This window comes from Squalius cephalus (assembly GCF_949319135.1).
Source record: "Squalius cephalus genome assembly, chromosome: 23".
Classification (NCBI taxonomy): domain Eukaryota; kingdom Metazoa; phylum Chordata; class Actinopteri; order Cypriniformes; family Leuciscidae; genus Squalius; species Squalius cephalus.
This window is the reverse complement of record NC_137144.1, coordinates 1,729,916-1,753,245: the sequence shown is the minus strand read 5'-3', so window position 1 is coordinate 1,753,245 and position 23,330 is coordinate 1,729,916. Positions and strand designations below refer to the sequence as shown.

Here is a 23,330-nt window from a genome sequence, read left to right as displayed (position 1 = left end):
ATTAATGAAACAATGAATAGCCATGACAACTAATGATGAGGAGGCAGGAAACAAAAGATACACATGCTAAAAGTCCTTGAAAATGAAACAAGAACAGACTAAACATGACATAACTCACCCGTCCGGAAAACGGCTCCTGATGCCTGAAGACTAATGAGGAGGCAAGCTCTTTAGGGGAAGTGTCAGGGCAGGTAGCAGCGTAAGGTTTGGATGTCCGTGGTGCAGACAGAGCGATGTCAGACCAAGGTGGACGTTCCTGGGTGGAGCGGAGGGAGGGAGGATCCAAGGTGGAGTCGACTGCTCGACAGGCCGAGGTGGAGCTACAGGCCTGGAGGCCTGATGTGGAGCACTGGAATTGACACCCCTGAGCTGAGCTGGCGAATCTGAAGCTCAAGGCTGGTTTAAGAAGGGTAGAGTAAATAGTGGAGCTGAGGGACTGAAGAGAGCCAGAAAAGGTGGGGCCGAAGGACTGACTGGCTTGGGTAGAGGAGGTGGGAGAGGGAGGCTAGGTGGGCGTATCATTAGTGGCAACAAAAGCTTTGAGCTGGTAAGGACCAGCGGCGATGAAGGAGGCTTGAGGATGGACAGTACCATCTGTGACGAAGATGAGTTGGAACCAGACTGGACCGGCAGGGACGGGGAAGAAGAGGAAGACTTGGGTCTGGGCAGACCCAGTGGAAATGAATGGACTTGGATGCCGGACAGAACCAGTGGAGGAGGAAGGGCCTGAGCACAGGAAGTGATCAGTAAATCCTTCTCTCCAAACTGAATTCAAATACTGGAGGAAGGGCTTCACCACACAAATCATCATCCAGCTCCACCAGTACCAGTACTCCACCAGGATCCATCTGTTGTATCCTTCACTTCACAGGGAACGAATGACGCATTTGGAGGAAGCCTTTGAAGGAGCCTTTGTGGCGCAACGGTGACACAATCGGCCTTCGAAGGATGCAGCATCTGAATTGGGACGAAGCTAATGTGTACATTTAAGCTTCATTTAGAACTTTGTAACTTTTGCCCAGTTGGTGGCATGGGCTAAATGAATTGGGCTGGTTTAAATGTCAGACATTGAGTTTTGTTCCACTCACTTCATGCTTGCAATCTATGCAGTCAACTTTCTTAGCATGTTGAAGGCGAATGGTTTAGGGAATAAAAACCTATTTTTTTGTTTACCATTTGTTTGAATTTCACTCTCAGTGTGGGAAAGACCATGCAAATGAAGAAATCCGTTCTGGAACTGTTATAGACTTTGTTCCTCTCTCTTTTTCTGTAATAGGCCAGGCACAAACTAGTGCAGCACCACAGACAGGTAATTATACACCTTTGAATTAAAACCAAATCTGCTTTTCACACAACTTGTAAAAGAGCCTAAAAAATGAGTTTGAACTGAAAAACATAAAGCACTGCAATCAATCTGATATGTCAACATCTTCATCTAAACATAACATTGTTGTTTATGTGTGCGTTAATTTCTTCAGCTTCAACAGCGACATTGAACACGACTGCCTCACAGCCAGGACGCAAAGGTAATGATGCTGAGGAGGATGAAACTCCACTAATATTACCACTTTGTTTGTTATCTCATCAAAAATACAAAACTAGCAGACAAAAATGAACAAACGAAAAACCTAATGACCTGTTTTCTCTCTTTATATTGTTTTGTGATTAATAGCTGTAAAGTTGGTGAATGGACCTAACGTCTGTTCTGGAAGAGTGGAGGTTCTCCACAATGGAATATGGGGAACAGTGTGTGATGATCTGTGGGATTCTACAGACGCAGCAGTGGTGTGTAGAGAACTGGGCTGTGGGAGTGTTATAGAGGCAAAGAGTAATGCTTATTTTGGACAAGGTTCTGGACAAATATGGTTGGATGATGTCCAGTGCCGTGGGAATGAATCTACACTGACAAACTGTACATCAAATGCATGGGGATCACATAACTGTGGGCACAATGAAGATGCTGGAGTCATCTGCCAAGGTGAGTCAAACACATTTATTCATGCTCTAATTAATGAAACAATGAATAGCCATGACAACTAATGATGAGGAGGCAGGAAACAAAAGATACACATGCTAAAAGTCCTTGAAAATGAAACAAGAACAGACTAAACATGACATAACTCACCCCCGTCCGGAAAACGGCTCCTGATGCCTGAAGAATAATGAGGAGGCAAGCTCTTTAGGGGAAGTGTCAGGGCAGGTAGCAGCGTAAGGTTTGGATGTCCGTGGTGCAGACAGAGCGATGTCAGACCAAGGTGGACGTTCCTGGGTGGAGCGGAGGGAGGGAGGATCCAAGGTGGAGTCGACTGCTCGACAGGCCGAGGTGGAGCTACAGGCCTGGAGGCCTGATGTGGAGCACTGGAATTGACACCCCTTAGCTGAGCTGGCGAATCTGAAGCTCAAGGCTGGTTTAAGAAGGGTAGAGTAAATAGTGGAGCTGAGGGACTGAAGAGAGCCAGAAAAGGTGGGGCCGAAGGACTGACTGGCTTGGGTAGAGGAGGTGGGAGAGGGAGGCTAGGTGGGCGTATCATTAGTGGCAACAAAAGCTTTGAGCTGGTAAGGACCAGCGGCGATGAAGGAGGCTTGAGGATGGACAGTACCATCTGTGACGAAGATGAGTTGGAACCAGACTGGACCGGCAGGGACGGAGAAGAAGAGGAAGACTTGGGTCTGGGCAGACCCAGTGGAAATGAATGGACTTGGATGCCGGACAGAACCAGTGGAGGAGGAAGGGCCTGAGCACAGGAAGTGATCAGTAAATCCTTCTCTCCAAACTGAATTCAAATACTGGAGGAAGGGCTTCACCACACAAATCATCATCCAGCTCCACCAGTACCAGTACTCCACCAGGATCCATCTGTTGTATCCTTCACTTCACAGGGAACGAATGACGCATTTGGAGGCAGCCTTTGAAGGAGCCTTTGTGGCGCAACGGTGACACAATCGGCCTTCGAAGGATGCAGCATCTGAATTGGGACGAAGCTAATGTGTACATTTAAGCTTCATTTAGAACTTTGTAACTTTTGCCCAGTTGGTGGCATGGGCTAAATGAATTGGGCTGGTTTAAATGTCAGACATTGAGTTTTGTTCCACTCACTTCATGCTTGCAATCTATGCAGTCGACTTTCTTAGCATGTTGAAGGCGAATGGTTTAGGGAATAAAAACCTATTTTTTTGTTTACCATTTGTTTGAATTTCACTCTCAGTGTGGGAAAGACCATGCAAATGAAGAAATCCGTTCTGGAACTGTAATAGACTTTGTTCCTCTCTCTTTTTCTGTAATAGGCCAGGCACAAACTAGTGCAGCACCACAGACAGGTAATTATACACCTTTGAATTAAAACCAAATCTGCTTTTCACACAACTTGTAAAAGAGCCTAAAAAATGAGTTTGAACTGAAAAACATAAAGCACTGCAATCAATCTGATATGTCAACATCTTCATCTAAACATAACATTGTTGTTTATGTGTGCGTTAATTTCTTCAGCTTCAACAGCGACATTGAACACGACTGCCTCACAGCCAGGACGCAAAGGTAATGATGCTGAGGAGGATGAAACTCCACTAATATTACTACTTTGTTTGTTATCTCATCAAAAATACAAAACTAGCAGACAAAAATGAACAAACGAAAAACCTAATGACCTGTTTTCTCTCTTTATATTGTTTTGTGATTAATAGCTGTAAAGTTGGTGAATGGACCTAACGTCTGTTCTGGAAGAGTGGAGGTTCTCCACAATGGAATATGGGGAACAGTGTGTGATGATCTGTGGGATTCTACAGACGCAGCAGTGGTGTGTAGAGAACTGGGCTGTGGGAGTGTTATAGAGGCAAAGATTAATGCTTATTTTGGACAAGGTTCTGGACAAATATGGTTGGATGATGTCCAGTGCCGTGGGAATGAATCTACACTGACAAACTGTACATCAAATGCATGGGGATCACATAACTGTGGGCACTATGAAGATGCTGGAGTCATCTGCCAAGGTGAGTCAAACACATTTATTCATGCTCTAATTAATGAAACAATGAATAGCCATGACAACTAATGATGAGGAGGCAGGAAACAAAAGATACACATGCTAAAAGTCCTTGAAAATGAAACAAGAACAGACTAAACATGACATAACTCACCCGTCCGGAAAACGGCTCCTGATGCCTGAAGACTAATGAGGAGGCAAGCTCTTTAGGGGAAGTGTCAGGGCAGGCAGCAGCGTAAGGTTTGGATGTCCGTGGTGCAGACAGAGCGATGTCAGACCAAGGTGGACGTTCCTGGGTGGAGCGGAGGGAGGGAGGATCCAAGGTGGAGTCGACTGCTCGACAGGCCGAGGTGGAGCTACAGGCCTGGAGGCCTGATGTGGAGCACTGGAATTGACACCCCTGAGCTGAGCTGGCGAATCTGAAGCTCAAGGCTGGTTTAAGAAGGGTAGAGTAAATAGTGGAGCTGAGGGACTGAAGAGAGCCAGAAAAGGTGGGGCCGAAGGACTGACTGGCTTGGGTAGAGGAGGTGGGAGAGGGAGGCTAGGTGGGCGTATCATTAGTGGCAACAAAAGCTTTGAGCTGGTAAGGACCAGCGGCGATGAAGGAGGCTTGAGGATGGACAGTACCATCTGTGACGAAGATGAGTTGGAACCAGACTGGACCGGCAGGGACGGGGAAGAAGAGGAAGACTTGGGTCTGGGCAGACCCAGTGGAAATGAATGGACTTGGATGCCGGACAGAACCAGTGGAGGAGGAAGGGCCTTAGCACAGGAAGTGATCAGTAAATCCTTCTCTCCAAACTGAATTCAAATACTGGAGGAAGGGCTTCACCACACAAATCATCATCCAGCTCCACCAGTACCAGTACTCCACCAGGATCCATCTGTTGTATCCTTCACTTCACAGGGAACGAATGACGCATTTGGAGGCAGCCTTTGAAGGAGCCTTTGTGGCGCAACGGTGACACAATCGGCCTTCGAAGGATGCAGCATCTGAATTGGGACGAAGCTAATGTGTACATTTAAGCTTCATTTAGAACTTTGTAACTTTTGCCCAGTTGGTGGCATGGGCTAAATGAATTGGGCTGGTTTAAATGTCAGACATTGAGTTTTGTTCCACTCACTTCATGCTTGCAATCTATGCAGTCGACTTTCTTAGCATGTTGAAGGCGAATGGTTTAGGGAATAAAAACCTATTTTTTTGTTTACCATTTGTTTGAATGTCACTCTCAGTGTGGGAAAGACCATGCAAATGAAGAAATCCGTTCTGGAACTGTAATAGACTTTGTTCCTCTCTCTTTTTCTGTAATAGGCCAGGCACAAACTAGTGCAGCACCACAGACAGGTAATTATACACCTTTGAATTAAAACCAAATCTGCTTTTCACACAACTTGTAAAAGAGCCTAAAAAATGAGTTTGAACTGAAAAACATAAAGCACTGCAATCAATCTGATATGTCAACATCTTCATCTAAACATAACATTGTTGTTTATGTGTGCGTTAATTTCTTCAGCTTCAACAGCGACATTGAACACGACTGCCTCACAGCCAGGACGCAAAGGTAATGATGCTGAGGAGGATGAAACTCCACTAATATTACCACTTTGTTTGTTATCTCATCAAAAATACAAAACTAGCAGACAAAAATGAACAAACGAAAAACCTAATGACCTGTTTTCTCTCTTTATATTGTTTTGTGATTAATAGCTGTAAAGTTGGTGAATGGACCTAACGTCTGTTCTGGAAGAGTGGAGGTTCTCCACAATGGAATATGGGGAACAGTGTGTGATGATCTGTGGGATTCTACAGACGCAGCAGTGGTGTGTAGAGAACTGGGCTGTGGGAGTGTTATAGAGGCAAAGAGTAATGCTTATTTTGGACAAGGTTCTGGACAAATATGGTTGGATGATGTCCAGTGCCGTGGGAATGAATCTACACTGACAAACTGTACATCAAATGCATGGGGATCACATAACTGTGGGCACAATGAAGATGCTGGAGTCATCTGCCAAGGTGAGTCAAACACATTTATTCATGCTCTAATTAATGAAACAATGAATAGCCATGACAACTAATGATGAGGAGGCAGGAAACAAAAGATACACATGCTAAAAGTCCTTGAAAATGAAACAAGAACAGACTAAACATGACATAACTCACCCCCGTCCGGAAAACGGCTCCTGATGCCTGAAGAATAATGAGGAGGCAAGCTCTTTAGGGGAAGTGTCAGGGCAGGTAGCAGCGTAAGGTTTGGATGTCCGTGGTACAGACAGAGCGATGTCAGACCAAGGTGGACGTTCCTGGGTGGAGCGGAGGGAGGGAGGATCCAAGGTGGAGTCGACTGCTCGACAGGCCGAGGTGGAGCTACAGGCCTGGAGGCCTGATGTGGAGCACTGGAATTGACACCCCTGAGCTGAGCTGGCGAATCTGAAGCTCAAGGCTGGTTTAAGAAGGGTAGAGTAAATAGTGGAGCTGAGGGACTGAAGAGAGCCAGAAAAGGTGGGGCCGAAGGACTGACTGGCTTGGGTAGAGGAGGTGGGAGAGGGAGGCTAGGTGGGCGTATCATTAGTGGCAACAAAAGCTTTGAGCTGGTAAGGACCAGCGGCGATGAAGGAGGCTTGAGGATGGACAGTACCATCTGTGACGAAGATGAGTTGGAACCAGACTGGACCGGCAGGGACGGGGAAGAAGAGGAAGACTTGGGTCTGGGCAGACCCAGTGGAAATGAATGGACTTGGATGCCGGACAGAACCAGTGGAGGAGGAAGGGCCTGAGCACAGGAAGTGATCAGTAAATCCTTCTCTCCAAACTGAATTTAAATTCTGGAGGAAGGGCTTCACCACACAAATCATCATCCAGCTCCACCAGTACCAGTACTCCACCAGGATCCATCTGTTGTATCCTTCACTTCACAGGGAACGAATGACGCATTTGGAGGCAGCCTTTGAAGGAGCCTTTGTGGCGCAACGGTGACACAATCGGCCTTCGAAGGATGCAGCATCTGAATTGGTACGAAGCTAATGTGTACATTTAAGCTTCATTTAGAACTTTGTAACTTTTGCCCAGTTGGTGGCATGGGCTAAATGAATTGGGCTGGTTTAAATGTCAGACATTGAGTTTTGTTCCACTCACTTCATGCTTGCAATCTATGCAGTCGACTTTCTTAGCATGTTGAAGGCGAATGGTTTAGGGAATAAAAACCTATTTTTTTGTTTACCATTTGTTTGAATTTCACTCTCAGTGTGGGAAAGACCATGCAAATGAAGAAATCCGTTCTGGAACTGTAATAGACTTTGTTCCTCTCTCTTTTTCTGTAATAGGCCAGGCACAAACTAGTGCAGCACCACAGACAGGTAATTATACACCTTTGAATTAAAACCAAATCTGCTTTTCACACAACTTGTAAAAGAGCCTAAAAAATGAGTTTGAACTGAAAAACATAAAGCACTGCAATCAATCTGATATGTCAACATCTTCATCTAAACATAACATTGTTGTTTATGTGTGCGTTAATTTCTTCAGCTTCAACAGCGACATTGAACACGACTGCCTCACAGCCAGGACGCAAAGGTAATGATGCTGAGGAGGATGAAACTCCACTAATATTACCACTTTGTTTGTTATCTCATCAAAAATACAAAACTAGCAGACAAAAATGAACAAACGAAAAACCTAATGACCTGTTTTCTCTCTTTATATTGTTTTGTGATTAATAGCTGTAAAGTTGGTGAATGGACCTAACGTCTGTTCTGGAAGAGTGGAGGTTCTCCACAATGGAATATGGGGAACAGTGTGTGATGATCTGTGGGATTCTACAGACGCAGCAGTGGTGTGTAGAGAACTGGGCTGTGGGAGTGTTATAGAGGCAAAGAGTAATGCTTATTTTGGACAAGGTTCTGGACAAATATGGTTGGATGATGTCCAGTGCCGTGGGAATGAATCTACACTGACAAACTGTACATCAAATGCATGGGGATCACATAACTGTGGGCACTATGAAGATGCTGGAGTCATCTGCCAAGGTGAGTCAAACACATTTATTCATGCTCTAATTAATGAAACAATGAATAGCCATGACAACTAATGATGAGGAGGCAGGAAACAAAAGATACGCATGCTAAAAGTCCTTGAAAATGAAACAAGAACAGACTAAACATGACATAACTCACCCGTCCGGAAAACGGCTCCTAATGCCTGAAGACTAATGAGGAGGCAAGCTCTTTAGGGGAAGTGTCAGGGCAGGTAGCAGCGTAAGGTTTGGATGTCCGTGGTACAGACAGAGCGATGTCAGACCAAGGTGGACGTTCCTGGGTGGAGCGGAGGGAGGGAGGATCCAAGGTGGAGTCGACTGCTCGACAGGCCGAGGTGGAGCTACAGGCCTGGAGGCCTGATGTGGAGCACTGGAATTGACACCCCTGAGCTGAGCTGGCGAATCTGAAGCTCAAGGCTGGTTTAAGAAGGGTAGAGTAAATAGTGGAGCTGAGGGACTGAAGAGAGCCAGAAAAGGTGGGGCCGAAGGACTGACTGGCTTGGGTAGAGGAGGTGGGAGAGGGAGGCTAGGTGGGCGTATCATTAGTGGCAACAAAAGCTTTGAGCTGGTAAGGACCAGCGGCGATGAAGGAGGCTTGAGGATGGACAGTACCATCTGTGACGAAGATGAGTTGGAACCAGACTGGACCGGCAGGGACGGGGAAGAAGAGGAAGACTTGGGTCTGGGCAGACCCAGTGGAAATGAATGGACTTGGATGCCGGACAGAACCAGTGGAGGAGGAAGGGCCTGAGCACAGGAAGTGATCAGTAAATCCTTCTCTCCAAACTGAATTCAAATACTGGAGGAAGGGCTTCACCACACAAATCATCATCCAGCTCCACCAGTACCAGTACTCCACCAGGATCCATCTGTTGTATCCTTCACTTCACAGGGAACGAATGACGCATTTGGAGGCAGCCTTTGAAGGAGCCTTTGTGGCGCAACGGTGACACAATCGGCCTTCGAAGGATGCAGCATCTGAATTGGGACGAAGCTAATGTGTACATTTAAGCTTCATTTAGAACTTTGTAACTTTTGCCCAGTTGGTGGCATGGGCTAAATGAATTGGGCTGGTTTAAATGTCAGACATTGAGTTTTGTTCCACTCACTTCATGCTTGCAATCTATGCAGTCGACTTTCTTAGCATGTTGAAGGCGAATGGTTTAGGGAATAAAAACCTATTTTTTTGTTTACCATTTGTTTGAATTTCACTCTCAGTGTGGGAAAGACCATGCAAATGAAGAAATCCGTTCTGGAACTGTAATAGACTTTGTTCCTCTCTCTTTTTCTGTAATAGGCCAGGCACAAACTAGTGCAGCACCACAGACAGGTAATTATACACCTTTGAATTAAAACCAAATCTGCTTTTCACACAACTTGTAAAAGAGCCTAAAAAATGAGTTTGAACTGAAAAACATAAAGCACTGCAATCAATCTGATATGTCAACATCTTCATCTAAACATAACATTGTTGTTTATGTGTGCGTTAATTTCTTCAGCTTCAACAGCGACATTGAACACGACTGCCTCACAGCCAGGACGCAAAGGTAATGATGCTGAGGAGGATGAAACTCCACTAATATTACTACTTTGTTTGTTATCTCATCAAAAATACAAAACTAGCAGACAAAAATGAACAAACGAAAAACCTAATGACCTGTTTTCTCTCTTTATATTGTTTTGTGATTAATAGCTGTAAAGTTGGTGAATGGACCTAACGTCTGTTCTGGAAGAGTGGAGGTTCTCCACAATGGAATATGGGGAACAGTGTGTGATGATCTGTGGGATTCTACAGACGCAGCAGTGGTGTGTAGAGAACTGGGCTGTGGGAGTGTTATAGAGGCAAAGAGTAATGCTTATTTTGGACAAGGTTCTGGACAAATATGGTTGGATGATGTCCAGTGCCGTGGGAATGAATCTACACTGACAAACTGTACATCAAATGCATGGGGATCACATAACTGTGGGCACAATGAAGATGCTGGAGTCATCTGCCAAGGTGAGTCAAACACATTTATTCATGCTCTAATTAATGAAACAATGAATAGCCATGACAACTAATGATGAGGAGGCAGGAAACAAAAGATACACATGCTAAAAGTCCTTGAAAATGAAACAAGAACAGACTAAACATGACATAACTCACCCCCGTCCGGAAAACGGCTCCTGATGCCTGAAGAATAATGAGGAGGCAAGCTCTTTAGGGGAAGTGTCAGGGCAGGTAGCAGCGTAAGGTTTGGATGTCCGTGGTACAGACAGAGCGATGTCAGACCAAGGTGGACGTTCCTGGGTGGAGTGGAGGGAGGGAGGATCCAAGGTGGAGTCGACTGCTCGACAGGCCGAGGTGGAGCTACAGGCCTGGAGGCCTGATGTGGAGCACTGGAATTGACACCCCTGAGCTGAGCTGGCGAATCTGAAGCTCAAGGCTGGTTTAAGAAGGGTAGAGTAAATAGTGGAGCTGAGGGACTGAAGAGAGCCAGAAAAGGTGGGGCCGAAGGACTGACTGGCTTGGGTAGAGGAGGTGGGAGAGGGAGGCTAGGTGGGCGTATCATTAGTGGCAACAAAAGCTTTGAGCTGGTAAGGACCAGCGGCGATGAAGGAGGCTTGAGGATGGACAGTACCATCTGTGACGAAGATGAGTTGGAACCAGACTGGACCGGCAGGGACGGGGAAGAAGAGGAAGACTTGGGTCTGGGCAGACCCAGTGGAAATGAATGGACTTGGATGCCGGACAGAACCAGTGGAGGAGGAAGGGCCTGAGCACAGGAAGTGATCAGTAAATCCTTCTCTCCAAACTGAATTCAAATACTGGAGGAAGGGCTTCACCACACAAATCATCATCCAGCTCCACCAGTACAAGTACTCCACCAGGATCCATCTGTTGTATCCTTCACTTCACAGGGAACGAATGACGCATTTGGAGGCAGCCTTTGAAGGAGCCTTTGTGGCGCAACGGTGACACAATCGGCCTTCGAAGGATGCAGCATCTGAATTGGTACGAAGCTAATGTGTACATTTAAGCTTCATTTAGAACTTTGTAACTTTTGCCCAGTTGGTGGCATGGGCTAAATGAATTGGGCTGGTTTAAATGTCAGACATTGAGTTTTGTTCCACTCACTTCATGCTTGCAATCTATGCAGTCGACTTTCTTAGCATGTTGAAGGCGAATGGTTTAGGGAATAAAAACCTATTTTTTTGTTTACCATTTGTTTGAATTTCACTCTCAGTGTGGGAAAGACCATGCAAATGAAGAAATCCGTTCTGGAACTGTAATAGACTTTGTTCCTCTCTCTTTTTCTGTAATAGGCCAGGCACAAACTAGTGCAGCACCACAGACAGGTAATTATACACCTTTGAATTAAAACCAAATCTGCTTTTCACACAACTTGTAAAAGAGCCTAAAAAATGAGTTTGAACTGAAAAACATAAAGCACTGCAATCAATCTGATATGTCAACATCTTCATCTAAACATAACATTGTTGTTTATGTGTGCGTTAATTTCTTCAGCTTCAACAGCGACATTGAACACGACTGCCTCACAGCCAGGACGCAAAGGTAATGATGCTGAGGAGGATGAAACTCCACTAATATTACCACTTTGTTTGTTATCTCATCAAAAATACAAAACTAGCAGACAAAAATGAACAAACGAAAAACCTAATGACCTGTTTTCTCTCTTTATATTGTTTTGTGATTAATAGCTGTAAAGTTGGTGAATGGACCTAACGTCTGTTCTGGAAGAGTGGAGGTTCTCCACAATGGAATATGGGGAACAGTGTGTGATGATCTGTGGGATTCTACAGACGCAGCAGTGGTGTGTAGAGAACTGGGCTGTGGGAGTGTTATAGAGGCAAAGAGTAATGCTTATTTTGGACAAGGTTCTGGACAAATATGGTTGGATGATGTCCAGTGCCGTGGGAATGAATCTACACTGACAAACTGTACATCAAATGCATGGGGATCACATAACTGTGGGCACTATGAAGATGCTGGAGTCATCTGCCAAGGTGAGTCAAACACATTTATTCATGCTCTAATTAATGAAACAATGAATAGCCATGACAACTAATGATGAGGAGGCAGGAAACAAAAGATACGCATGCTAAAAGTCCTTGAAAATGAAACAAGAACAGACTAAACATGACATAACTCACCCGTCCGGAAAACGGCTCCTAATGCCTGAAGACTAATGAGGAGGCAAGCTCTTTAGGGGAAGTGTCAGGGCAGGTAGCAGCGTAAGGTTTGGATGTCCGTGGTACAGACAGAGCGATGTCAGACCAAGGTGGACGTTCCTGGGTGGAGTGGAGGGAGGGAGGATCCAAGGTGGAGTCGACTGCTCGACAGGCCGAGGTGGAGCTACAGGCCTGGAGGCCTGATGTGGAGCACTGGAATTGACACCCCTGAGCTGAGCTGGCGAATCTGAAGCTCAAGGCTGGTTTAAGAAGGGTAGAGTAAATAGTGGAGCTGAGGGACTGAAGAGAGCCAGAAAAGATCGGGCCGAAGGACTGACTGGCTTGGGTAGAGGAGGTGGGAGAGGGAGGCTAGGTGGGCGTATCATTAGTGGCAACAAAAGCTTTGAGCTGGTAAGGACCAGCGGCGATGAAGGAGGCTTGAGGATGGACAGTACCATCTGTGACGAAGATGAGTTGGAACCAGACTGGACCGGCAGGGACGGGGAAGAAGAGGAAGACTTGGGTCTGGGCAGACCCAGTGGAAATGAATGGACTTGGATGCCGGACAGAACCAGTGGAGGAGGAAGGGCCTGAGCACAGGAAGTGATCAGTAAATCCTTCTCTCCAAACTGAATTCAAATACTGGAGGAAGGGCTTCACCACACAAATCATCATCCAGCTCCACCAGTACCAGTACTCCACCAGGATCCATCTGTTGTATCCTTCACTTCACAGGGAACGAATGACGCATTTGGAGGCAGCCTTTGAAGGAGCCTTTGTGGCGCAACGGTGACACAATCGGCCTTCGAAGGATGCAGCATCTGAATTGGGATGAAGCTAATGTGTACATTTAAGCTTCATTTAGAACTTTGTAACTTTTGCCCAGTTGGTGGCATGGGCTAAATGAATTGGGCTGGTTTAAATGTCAGACATTGAGTTTTGTTCCACTCACTTCATGCTTGCAATCTATGCAGTCGACTTTCTTAGCATGTTGAAGGCGAATGGTTTAGGGAATAAAAACCTATTTTTTTGTTTACCATTTGTTTGAATTTCACTCTCAGTGTGGGAAAGACCATGCAAATGAAGAAATCCGTTCTGGAACTGTAATAGACTTTGTTCCTCTCTCTTTTTCTGTAATAGGCCAGGCACAAACTAGTGCAGCACCACAGACAGGTAATTATACACCTTTGAATTAAAATCAAATCTGCTTTTCACACAACTTGTAAAAGAGCCTAAAAAATGAGTTTGAACTGAAAAACATAAAGCACTGCAATCAATCTGATATGTCAACATCTTCATCTAAACATAACATTGTTGTTTATGTGTGCGTTAATTTCTTCAGCTTCAACAGCGACATTGAACACGACTGCCTCACAGCCAGGACGCAAAGGTAATGATGCTGAGGAGGATGAAACTCCACTAATATTACCACTTTGTTTGTTATCTCATCAAAAATACAAAACTAGCAGACAAAAATGAACAAACGAAAAACCTAATGACCTGTTTTCTCTCTTTATATTGTTTTGTGATTAATAGCTGTAAAGTTGGTGAATGGACCTAACGTCTGTTCTGGAAGAGTGGAGGTTCTCCACAATGGAATATGGGGAACAGTGTGTGATGATCTGTGGGATTCTACAGACGCAGCAGTGGTGTGTAGAGAACTGGGCTGTGGGAGTGTTATAGAGGCAAAGAGTAATGCTTATTTTGGACAAGGTTCTGGACAAATATGGTTGGATGATGTCCAGTGCCGTGGGAATGAATCTACACTGACAAACTGTACATCAAATGCATGGGGATCACATAACTGTGGGCACTATGAAGATGCTGGAGTCATCTGCCAAGGTGAGTCAAACACATTTATTCATGCTCTAATTAATGAAACAATGAATAGCCATGACAACTAATGATGAGGAGGCAGGAAACAAAAGATACGCATGCTAAAAGTCCTTGAAAATGAAACAAGAACAGACTAAACATGACATAACTCACCCGTCCGGAAAACGGCTCCTAATGCCTGAAGACTAATGAGGAGGCAAGCTCTTTAGGGGAAGTGTCAGGGCAGGTAGCAGCGTAAGGTTTGGATGTCCGTGGTACAGACAGAGCGATGTCAGACCAAGGTGGACGTTCCTGGGTGGAGTGGAGGGAGGGAGGATCCAAGGTGGAGTCGACTGCTCGACAGGCCGAGGTGGAGCTACAGGCCTGGAGGCCTGATGTGGAGCACTGGAATTGACACCCCTGAGCTGAGCTGGCGAATCTGAAGCTCAAGGCTGGTTTAAGAAGGGTAGAGTAAATAGTGGAGCTGAGGGACTGAAGAGAGCCAGAAAAGGTGGGGCCGAAGGACTGACTGGCTTGGGTAGAGGAGGTGGGAGAGGGAGGCTAGGTGGGCGTATCATTAGTGGCAACAAAAGCTTTGAGCTGGTAAGGACCAGCGGCGATGAAGGAGGCTTGAGGATGGACAGTACCATCTGTGACGAAGATGAGTTGGAACCAGACTGGACCGGCAGGGACGGGGAAGAAGAGGAAGACTTGGGTCTGGGCAGACCCAGTGGAAATGAATGGACTTGGATGCCGGACAGAACCAGTGGAGGAGGAAGGGCCTGAGCACAGGAAGTGATCAGTAAATCCTTCTCTCCAAACTGAATTCAAATACTGGAGGAAGGGCTTCACCACACAAATCATCATCCAGCTCCACCAGTACCAGTACTCCACCAGGATCCATCTGTTGTATCCTTCACTTCACAGGGAACGAATGACGCATTTGGAGGCAGCCTTTGAAGGAGCCTTTGTGGCGCAACGGTGACACAATCGGCCTTCGAAGGATGCAGCATCTGAATTGGGACGAAGCTAATGTGTACATTTAAGCTTCATTTAGAACTTTGTAACTTTTGCCCAGTTGGTGGCATGGGCTAAATGAATTGGGCTGGTTTAAATGTCAGACATTGAGTTTTGTTCCACTCACTTCATGCTTGCAATCTATGCAGTCGACTTTCTTAGCATGTTGAAGGCGAATGGTTTAGGGAATAAAAACCTATTTTTTTGTTTACCATTTGTTTGAATGTCACTCTCAGTGTGGGAAAGACCATGCAAATGAAGAAATCCGTTCTGGAACTGTAATAGACTTTGTTCCTCTCTCTTTTTCTGTAATAGGCCAGGCACAAACTAGTGCAGCACCACAGACAGGTAATTATACACCTTTGAATTAAAACCAAATCTGCTTTTCACACAACTTGTAAAAGAGCCTAAAAAATGAGTTTGAACTGAAAAACATAAAGCACTGCAATCAATCTGATATGTCAACATCTTCATCTAAACATAACATTGTTGTTTATGTGTGCGTTAATTTCTTCAGCTTCAACAGCGACATTGAACACGACTGCCTCACAGCCAGGACGCAAAGGTAATGATGCTGAGGAGGATGAAACTCCACTAATATTACTACTTTGTTTGTTATCTCATCAAAAATACAAAACTAGCAGACAAAAATTAACAAACGAAAAACCTAATGACCTGTTTTCTCTCTTTATATTGTTTTGTGATTAATAGCTGTAAAGTTGGTGAATGGACCTAACGTCTGTTCTGGAAGAGTGGAGGTTCTCCACAATGGAATATGGGGAACAGTGTGTGATGATCTGTGGGATTCTACAGACGCAGCAGTGGTGTGTAGAGAACTGGGCTGTGGGAGTGTTATAGAGGCAAAGATTAATGCTTATTTTGGACAAGGTTCTGGACAAATATGGTTGGATGATGTCCAGTGCCGTGGGAATGAATCTACACTGACAAACTGTACATCAAATGCATGGGGATCACATAACTGTGGGCACAATGAAGATGCTGGAGTCATCTGCCAAGGTGAGTCAAACACATTTATACAACTGATGTATACTAGGGATGTTATGCAGTATATTGTTGTGTATGTGAAAAATAAATTTGATTTGTTTTGATATTTTTCTCATTAGCAAAGCAACCATGTTTCATATTCTAAATAACATAATCTATTTTAAGAACCAATGTATCATTATAGTATTTCATTATTTTATGTTTGCAATAACACAACAACTTTTTCCAATTAGGGACAGTTCGGTATTTATGGAAAGGACCACCGGAGGAAAATAGGGGAGGGTCATGTCTTTTTATTCTTTGTTGAGGGGAGGGTCATCCAACTTTTTTTAGTCTAGGGGGAGGGTCACCCAACTTTTATATTCATGAAAACAGCAACATTTCAAAGTGGCTTGTTTGCTGCATATCTTTTACATGTAGCTCCATGTTGCTCTCGCGGTATCAGCCCCCCATCTATATCAGATGGGTTTGACCCAACAAAAATCCAGTTTGGCGCTGTTTGACAGTGCTCGAGCACTTCAGTACGCGCTCAGAAAAAGTGCATCATGTCAGAACAGAACGCCAATGAAATGTTTACCCGGCAAAGCTTTAAAGCACGAGCAAATAATGAACTTTTGTGATTGCGAATAAGTGCACAGTGTCCTGTGAGTGTAACTCTACCGCTGCATTAACATGTGAATGTACGTCGAGTTTTACAGTAGGCTATTGGGGCTGAGGCGCCAGAACTGCAGCTGATAGAATGTGCACTGTAGCGCGATACTACCATATTTTAGTTTCCATCCTTATTTTGTTTCCACAATAATGTTAGAGAGTAAATATACTGAAATTGCCACCATAACAGTGGAGTGTGATGTGTAAGATGTAGGGCTACCACATCTTTAAATTACTATTAGAATTATTTAAGTTAACATAATAAAATACGTAGACCTAGACCAAAAAACTAGTTGAGGATAAATTCGTTAAAATTGGGCAATTCCAGCATTATGGACGTGACATTTGCAGTCAAAACTTGAAATATAAATTCTCAGAAAATGCATTTAATACCAATATATTGAAACGTCTGTTAATATATCCATACTCCCTTAATAAAGGAGTCAAGACATTAGAAAAATATCAGTCTTCACATGCGTTTTATATTTAATATGAGGGAAATAGCCTACACATGTGACGTGACACAAAAAAATCTTTTTCCAAAAAATAACTTTTAGGTGGCAAAATATTTTTTAGTAATTCTATAAATTACACCGCGCAAACCAAAAGATATATACCCACCGGATGAAGAAAGATCGGCCTCCACAAAACATAAAATATTAGTTTTATTTTATTTTTCGTTTTCGCGAAATCGTTTCCGTTTTCGTTTTTATTTATGTAAAAAAAAAAAAAACAAAAAAAAAAAACAATGTTAAGGGCATGACAGTTCTCCATTACGGACATGACTGCTCTGAAAGCGACTTTAAAAAAATCACAGAGACCTCAAACAGAAAGCACAAAGCCTGTCTTTAAAGTGAATTTCGTTTTTTATTAATTGTATCTTAATTATAATCAATGTTTCATCAACCAATTGCCTGGATTTAATAAGTAAATATAGTAGAAAATAGATAATCATGACACGGAGGCGCCGGCGAGTGAACTGGACTCTAGTCTCATAAATTAACCGAAACTCAGCGTAAGGTAGCCTATGCTACTTGCCTCACAGACCTGAGAAATATATAGAAAGCTTGAAATGTCTAATTTTAAACAGAACAATTCAAAACGAAAGAAAACAGACTGCTCTCTTATGTAATCCGTATGAAATGTGCATTTCTCTCTGGCGCGTTCACCGCGAAAATCACGATCGACGCATCGTCAACTTCATCTTTGCAGTCGACACAGAAAACACTTGTTTATTAATAAACAATTAAAATGTCTCCTTGCTATATTTGACATATTCATTCATTACTTTTGCCGGTTCTTTGTGACAGCTTTTAGATGCTTTATTGGCAGCGCCACCCACATGTTGAACGCGTCACACCACATCAGCACTGAAAACATGATTTTTTTCTAATCTAAAATCAAAAATCGTGATACGAACCGAATCGTAGGTTTGGTCTATCGTTACAGCCCTAGTAAGATGAGAAAGCAAGAGTTTATGGTTGTAAAAAAAACAATGGCTATCTGAACATCTTTGCCAAGCGCAAACCAGTACAAGTAGGCTAATCAATAAATTATCGGGGAGGGTCATGCCTTTTTTCACAATCATTTTGGAGGGTCATAGAAAAATGTATTGCTGGCGAAGGGAGGGTCATGTATTTTTTGACTACAGATCTCAAAACTCCTCCGGTGGCCCCTTAAATAAAAAACGAACAGTCCCTAATATTCCATTTATGCTTAAATTATGGGGTCAAGATATCCAGTGGCATGCACATAGTATTGTTGAGGACATTTGTGTGGTCACCCCCTGTAGTAAACTTAGGAAGTGGTTTGAAGGCTATATATAGTGTATAACTCAAAGTAAAGTGAGAGAATACAAAATGAATGAGTAAAAAATAGATCGAAGTGAAATGAAATATTAATTCATCATCAATTTTCTGTAAATAACAAAGAAGATTAGAGGGCTAAAACGACCCTGGTAACATAATTGAATTTGTTTCTGTAAGCAAATAAATGCTCCAGCTGCCTCATTCATTCTTTGGTTCTCCTCTTAGCTGTGAGTGACCCCTGTTCTGAGCTCAGCTGCACTGAAGATGAATGGTGTGGAAAGAAAAATGGTGTTTACGGCTGTTTCTGTAACGAGAGCCGTCAAAGACCTGACCCAGACTCTTTTGGTTGGACTCATTCCTCAACAACAATTCAAATCTAAGTTTTAAGTAATTAATCACATTTGCTTTATTAAAGCTACTGTGCTGTACTTACTCTTTTTTTCCCCTGTCAGATTTCTCTGAGGTTTGTGAAAGCAGCTCTGGTTCCATGTCTTTGTCTCGCTGCCAGCTCTTTGAGGCTGGTTTTCCTGCTGACAGCTTACACCTCAATGACCCCAGCTGCAAAGGAACACTCCAGAATGGCAGAGTGGAGTTCTATTTTGACAACAATGACCACATCTGTGGTACAAATCTTGTGGTAGGAGTCATTATAAATACTATATGCTATTTAAACACACACAGCTCTTACATCTCGATGTGTTACGGACTGAAAGGCATTGAAGTACAACTAAGGAAAAAGTACAACTAAGCCTTTTTTAAATCAAACTAATTGTTTAAATCAGACTTCTTTTTTTTTTTTTAGCTTAATACTGTAGTTAAATCCAAGCTGCTCTTAAAAATGTCTTTAAAATTCTTGTAGATAATATATTGAATTACATTCAAACTAAAATGTTAAAATATTATGTCTCTGGTCCATAGGCCAATGGCACCCACTTTATTTATGAGAACTTTATTTTCGGAGCTCTGGGCTCGACCAATGTTCTCATCAGCAGGAAGAGAAGTCTGAAGCTGAATTTCTGCTGTATATACCCCCAAAGCCAAACACTTTCTATGAATATGGAAATCAATCCACTGGAGAGGTAGGACTTTATTGTTCGGACTCCGTTTGTGCTGCTTTATTTACAGAAAAAAAAACCAGGTTTTATATATGGTCATTTTCTGTAAACCGAGAGCATGTATACAACTGTATATCTCTAAAATAGAGTCATTAAATTAATACACATACGTTTACATGGACACTTTTTGTTTCAATCAGAATAAAATCATCCGATTGATGAATCTGAACGTAGTGTTTACATGAACGCCAAATAAAGTGCACATGAACCGTTGTGTCGAGCTGCTTATATTTATCAAGCAGTAAAAATGCCCCTTCCCGAGCTAAAAACAAGTCGTCTGTGGATGAGAGTCTGAAACAAGGACTGATGGGATGTTGTCGTTCTCCACTTCACAAACGATGAGTGGAAAGAATGTAATAGAATGACACAACAGTAATTTATGGCACTTCACTCCACAATAACAACAACTCGTTCCTCACTCATATGTCAATATTCAATTTCTTTGTCACTGCACACGCGCAGTACTTTCTAGTTTTGGTTTTAATCCGAACAAGTGTATACATGTCCTCTAGATCAAATTGGAAAAGGTTTAAACCGCCCCTTTGAAATGAATTCATGTGACTATTTTATTCCGACTGCGCTAGTAGTCCGATTACAATCGGATTATTAGGGTCCATGTAAACGCAGCTAATGTATAAGTATACTGAGAGCGTGTATGCTACTGTATACTCCTAAAACAGAGTCATTGAATTGATACAGTATGAATCAATGTATCAGTATCCATCCTTTTTCCACACATCTACCCCACTGTTTTCTCAACAGCATTGTCCACAAGAAGCTTCCTGCAGGTCAAGGGAGATATCAGGTCAGGATGGTTCCATATCAGAATGTTGAGTTTTCCCAGCCCTTTAATGGAAGTGTGAATGTGGAGATGAACCAGCAGATGTTTGTGGAAGTTCGTGTTGAGGGGGTTGACGGCCGTCAGTTTGCCACAGTGATTGACACATGTTGGGCGACACCTGAGAACAATCCTGATCACTCTGTCCGCTGGGACCTCATCAGTGGAGAGTAAGACTTTTTCTTGTGTTTTAATCAGCGCAAAGTCTTAAAAGACAGAAGAGATTTACAGGACATCATTATCACTTTTGGGGTACAAATTTTCTGAAAGCATTTTCTTTAATGCCACCATAAATTTGATGCCAATCAGCTACTGAATTTTAGTCTGCACGCTTTTGTTGGACACTTGAAAAATGTAACACAACAAATAATGTGTATTGTGTTTTTGTTGACATTATTATTTTATTCACTGTTTCAGGTTCCTTTCTTCTTTACATATTATTATTATTATTAAAGAATAAGAAATTGACTTGATTGTCACTGCTGATATTCTCAGGTGTCCCAATCCAAGTGACGACACAGTTGAGCTTCTGCAGAATGGAGTCTCCACATCCAGCCGTTTCTCCTTCAGGATGTTTGTCTTCACTGCAAACTCATCTAAGGTTTACCTGCACTGTACTGTTCACCTTTGCCTTCGGAGAGGAAATCACTGCTCAACTGTGAGTTTACAAAACCTCTCAAAACGAATTTTGTTCTGATATATTCTTTCCAACATGATTAGAGTATAATTATTTTTCTTGATTGTATAACTCCCCTTTAAGAAAATACATGTATAAACACACCACAGGCCTTCTAAATAGTTTCCTTAGTTTGATCCTTTTTTGAGAAATTTGTCTTGGGCTATCGAGAATCGAGCAGGTCAACGCACAACAGTCCAACATACATTTACACTTTATCCATACAACACAAAACATAACATTTCCAAATGGCATACATCAGTCATTACACTATATTAATACACAATACCTACACCTAAATTATTACCCAATACCCAACACAAATCTACCCTCACTCACACAAAGCAATCATTACTTATTGTTCAGTCATGTAATTGACAATGGAATTAGAGAGAATTTATACCTATTCAACTTACAGGTTGTCTTGCCTGAGGGCATCAGCTCATACTCCTTATATATGGCTTGGATCAACTATAATTAGTAAGGCGAAATAAGGCTCTGCTTCTTTAGAGACAGATGGGGCTAAATGCCAATTATTTCAACCACATTTTGAAGTTGTGACCTACGTTTAATGGACACATTGTGAAGCCATAACATATTATAGATTAATCTGTAGAACTGTACCATGATACTTGTATCCACCCCATAGTCCCTGAGCCTTTACAAATAATACAAGCACTGACTAGCTTGTGTCCAAACATACTCCACTTGATGGCCTCATTTTAGCTGAGAAGTAAATCCCTGAATGCTTATGTTATTGCCTGCTAAACTTCATCCTCATAAATTGACACTTAACTGGGCAATGATCACCCACAAACCAACATCCAACAAAACATAACAATTAATAAAGGTATCAATAAATGTTGAAAGTGTTTAAATTTGATTAAAACATTTCATATTTTAGTATCATGACATTTTTTTGTTGCACTATGTCCTAACCAAAACACATGTTTGCTTAGCTATATGTTTTTACTGTCCTCTGCTTTAATAAAGTATAGAATAAAATGCTGGTCTGAATAATACACAGCCTGATTATCCTGGATTTCTTTTTCTCTTTTAGCACTGTGACTCTGGAGGCCACAGGAGAGAGAGAAGGTCTGTGGAATTCCATGACAGTGCTTTCATTTCCATGGGTCCCCTGATGTCGTCTGAAAGAAGCAAAGGTTTTTTTAATTACATTTATTTATTAAAAAGCCTCATTTAATTCAGTTGAGTGATGTATTGGTTATGCATATTTAAAAAATCTGCTATATGTCAGATTTGAATCTATTACATATCACTATATTATATTTCTTGTTCACAGATATTTGGACCCCATAACAACGGAACATATCCACAGCTCCAATTCTGTGTGGTTCTTTGATTATGCTATTTGTTTCTCTGCTAAGTGTCCTGAACTTTTTCTAGAATATTTCACAGAGTGGAATATTTTTACAAAGAATGTTCATTGTTTTACACACATTTAATCTCTTTCTAAATTAATGTGACACTGATGCCACATTGCTACAAGCTGGGTTTCTCAACACCTTTGCAAATCACACTCTCAAGATCATCTTAAATACGTCACTCCTGATTGTACGATGGAGTAATATCTTTTTCCCTAACCAACATGTAGATTTCTCATTATTAAGTAGAACTCTTTATATTAAGTAGAAGTGCATCGTTATGGGAGTTTTCTGGTTCAAAGGGTACTGAATAAGGAATAAGTTTTCTTTTCACATTAAAGTGTGGGGTAGAATCATTAGGAAGAACAGAAACAATGTCTACTGTTTGACAATATTCTATGTAGTTAGGATGTCTTTGTCTATAAAAAAAAAACTGTGTCCATTGTCTCTCTGTTTACGGTGTATGCTTTTGTCCCCATGCTATATAGTACTATATAGGGTTATAGTGTAACACCTCCTTTCTTTTAAAGATGTTACTCTGAGGTGGTTCAACAGATTTTTGACATGTACTGATAAATAAATCTCTTCACAAAACTAATGATCATTTAATCCTATTTTATTTTCCCCATCAGTGCTTAATACATGTGCCAAACAGACAAACTGCAAAGCAATGTCAAAGGTCTTTGTCTCTTCAATAATGAGTCAATGAGATGAAGTAAACTTATCGTTTGAATGTCCTGTCTTTGATAAGTTGAAGTGATGATGAAGATGAAATGAGTTACAAATCCACAAGACTATTTGAGTGCGATGCAATGGTTGTAATCCTATAATCCACA

At 42.4% G+C, this 23,330-nt stretch overlaps 1 protein-coding gene across 1 annotated transcript; it reads left to right on the top strand.

The window, feature by feature from the left end:
- Positions 1 to 580: 580 nt before the first annotated feature.
- LOC307151267 (scavenger receptor cysteine-rich domain-containing protein DMBT1-like) lies at positions 581 to 23,096 on the top strand (the record flags this gene model as incomplete). Its single annotated transcript, XM_079859220.1, has 32 exons — positions 581 to 659; positions 1,277 to 1,309; positions 1,479 to 1,526; positions 1,673 to 1,978; positions 3,286 to 3,318; positions 3,488 to 3,535; positions 3,682 to 3,987; positions 5,293 to 5,325; positions 5,495 to 5,542; positions 5,689 to 5,994; positions 7,302 to 7,334; positions 7,504 to 7,551; positions 7,698 to 8,003; positions 9,309 to 9,341; positions 9,511 to 9,558; positions 9,705 to 10,010; positions 11,318 to 11,350; positions 11,520 to 11,567; positions 11,714 to 12,019; positions 13,325 to 13,357; positions 13,527 to 13,574; positions 13,721 to 14,026; positions 15,332 to 15,364; positions 15,534 to 15,581; positions 15,728 to 16,033; positions 18,706 to 18,825; positions 18,933 to 19,117; positions 19,399 to 19,559; positions 20,358 to 20,603; positions 20,929 to 21,091; positions 22,170 to 22,272; positions 22,413 to 23,096. 32 exons carry the CDS (start codon positions 581 to 583, stop codon positions 22,427 to 22,429), a joined length of 4,170 nt encoding a protein of 1,389 aa, XP_079715346.1. The 3' UTR covers positions 22,430 to 23,096.
- Between the last annotated feature and the right edge of the window lie 234 nt (positions 23,097 to 23,330).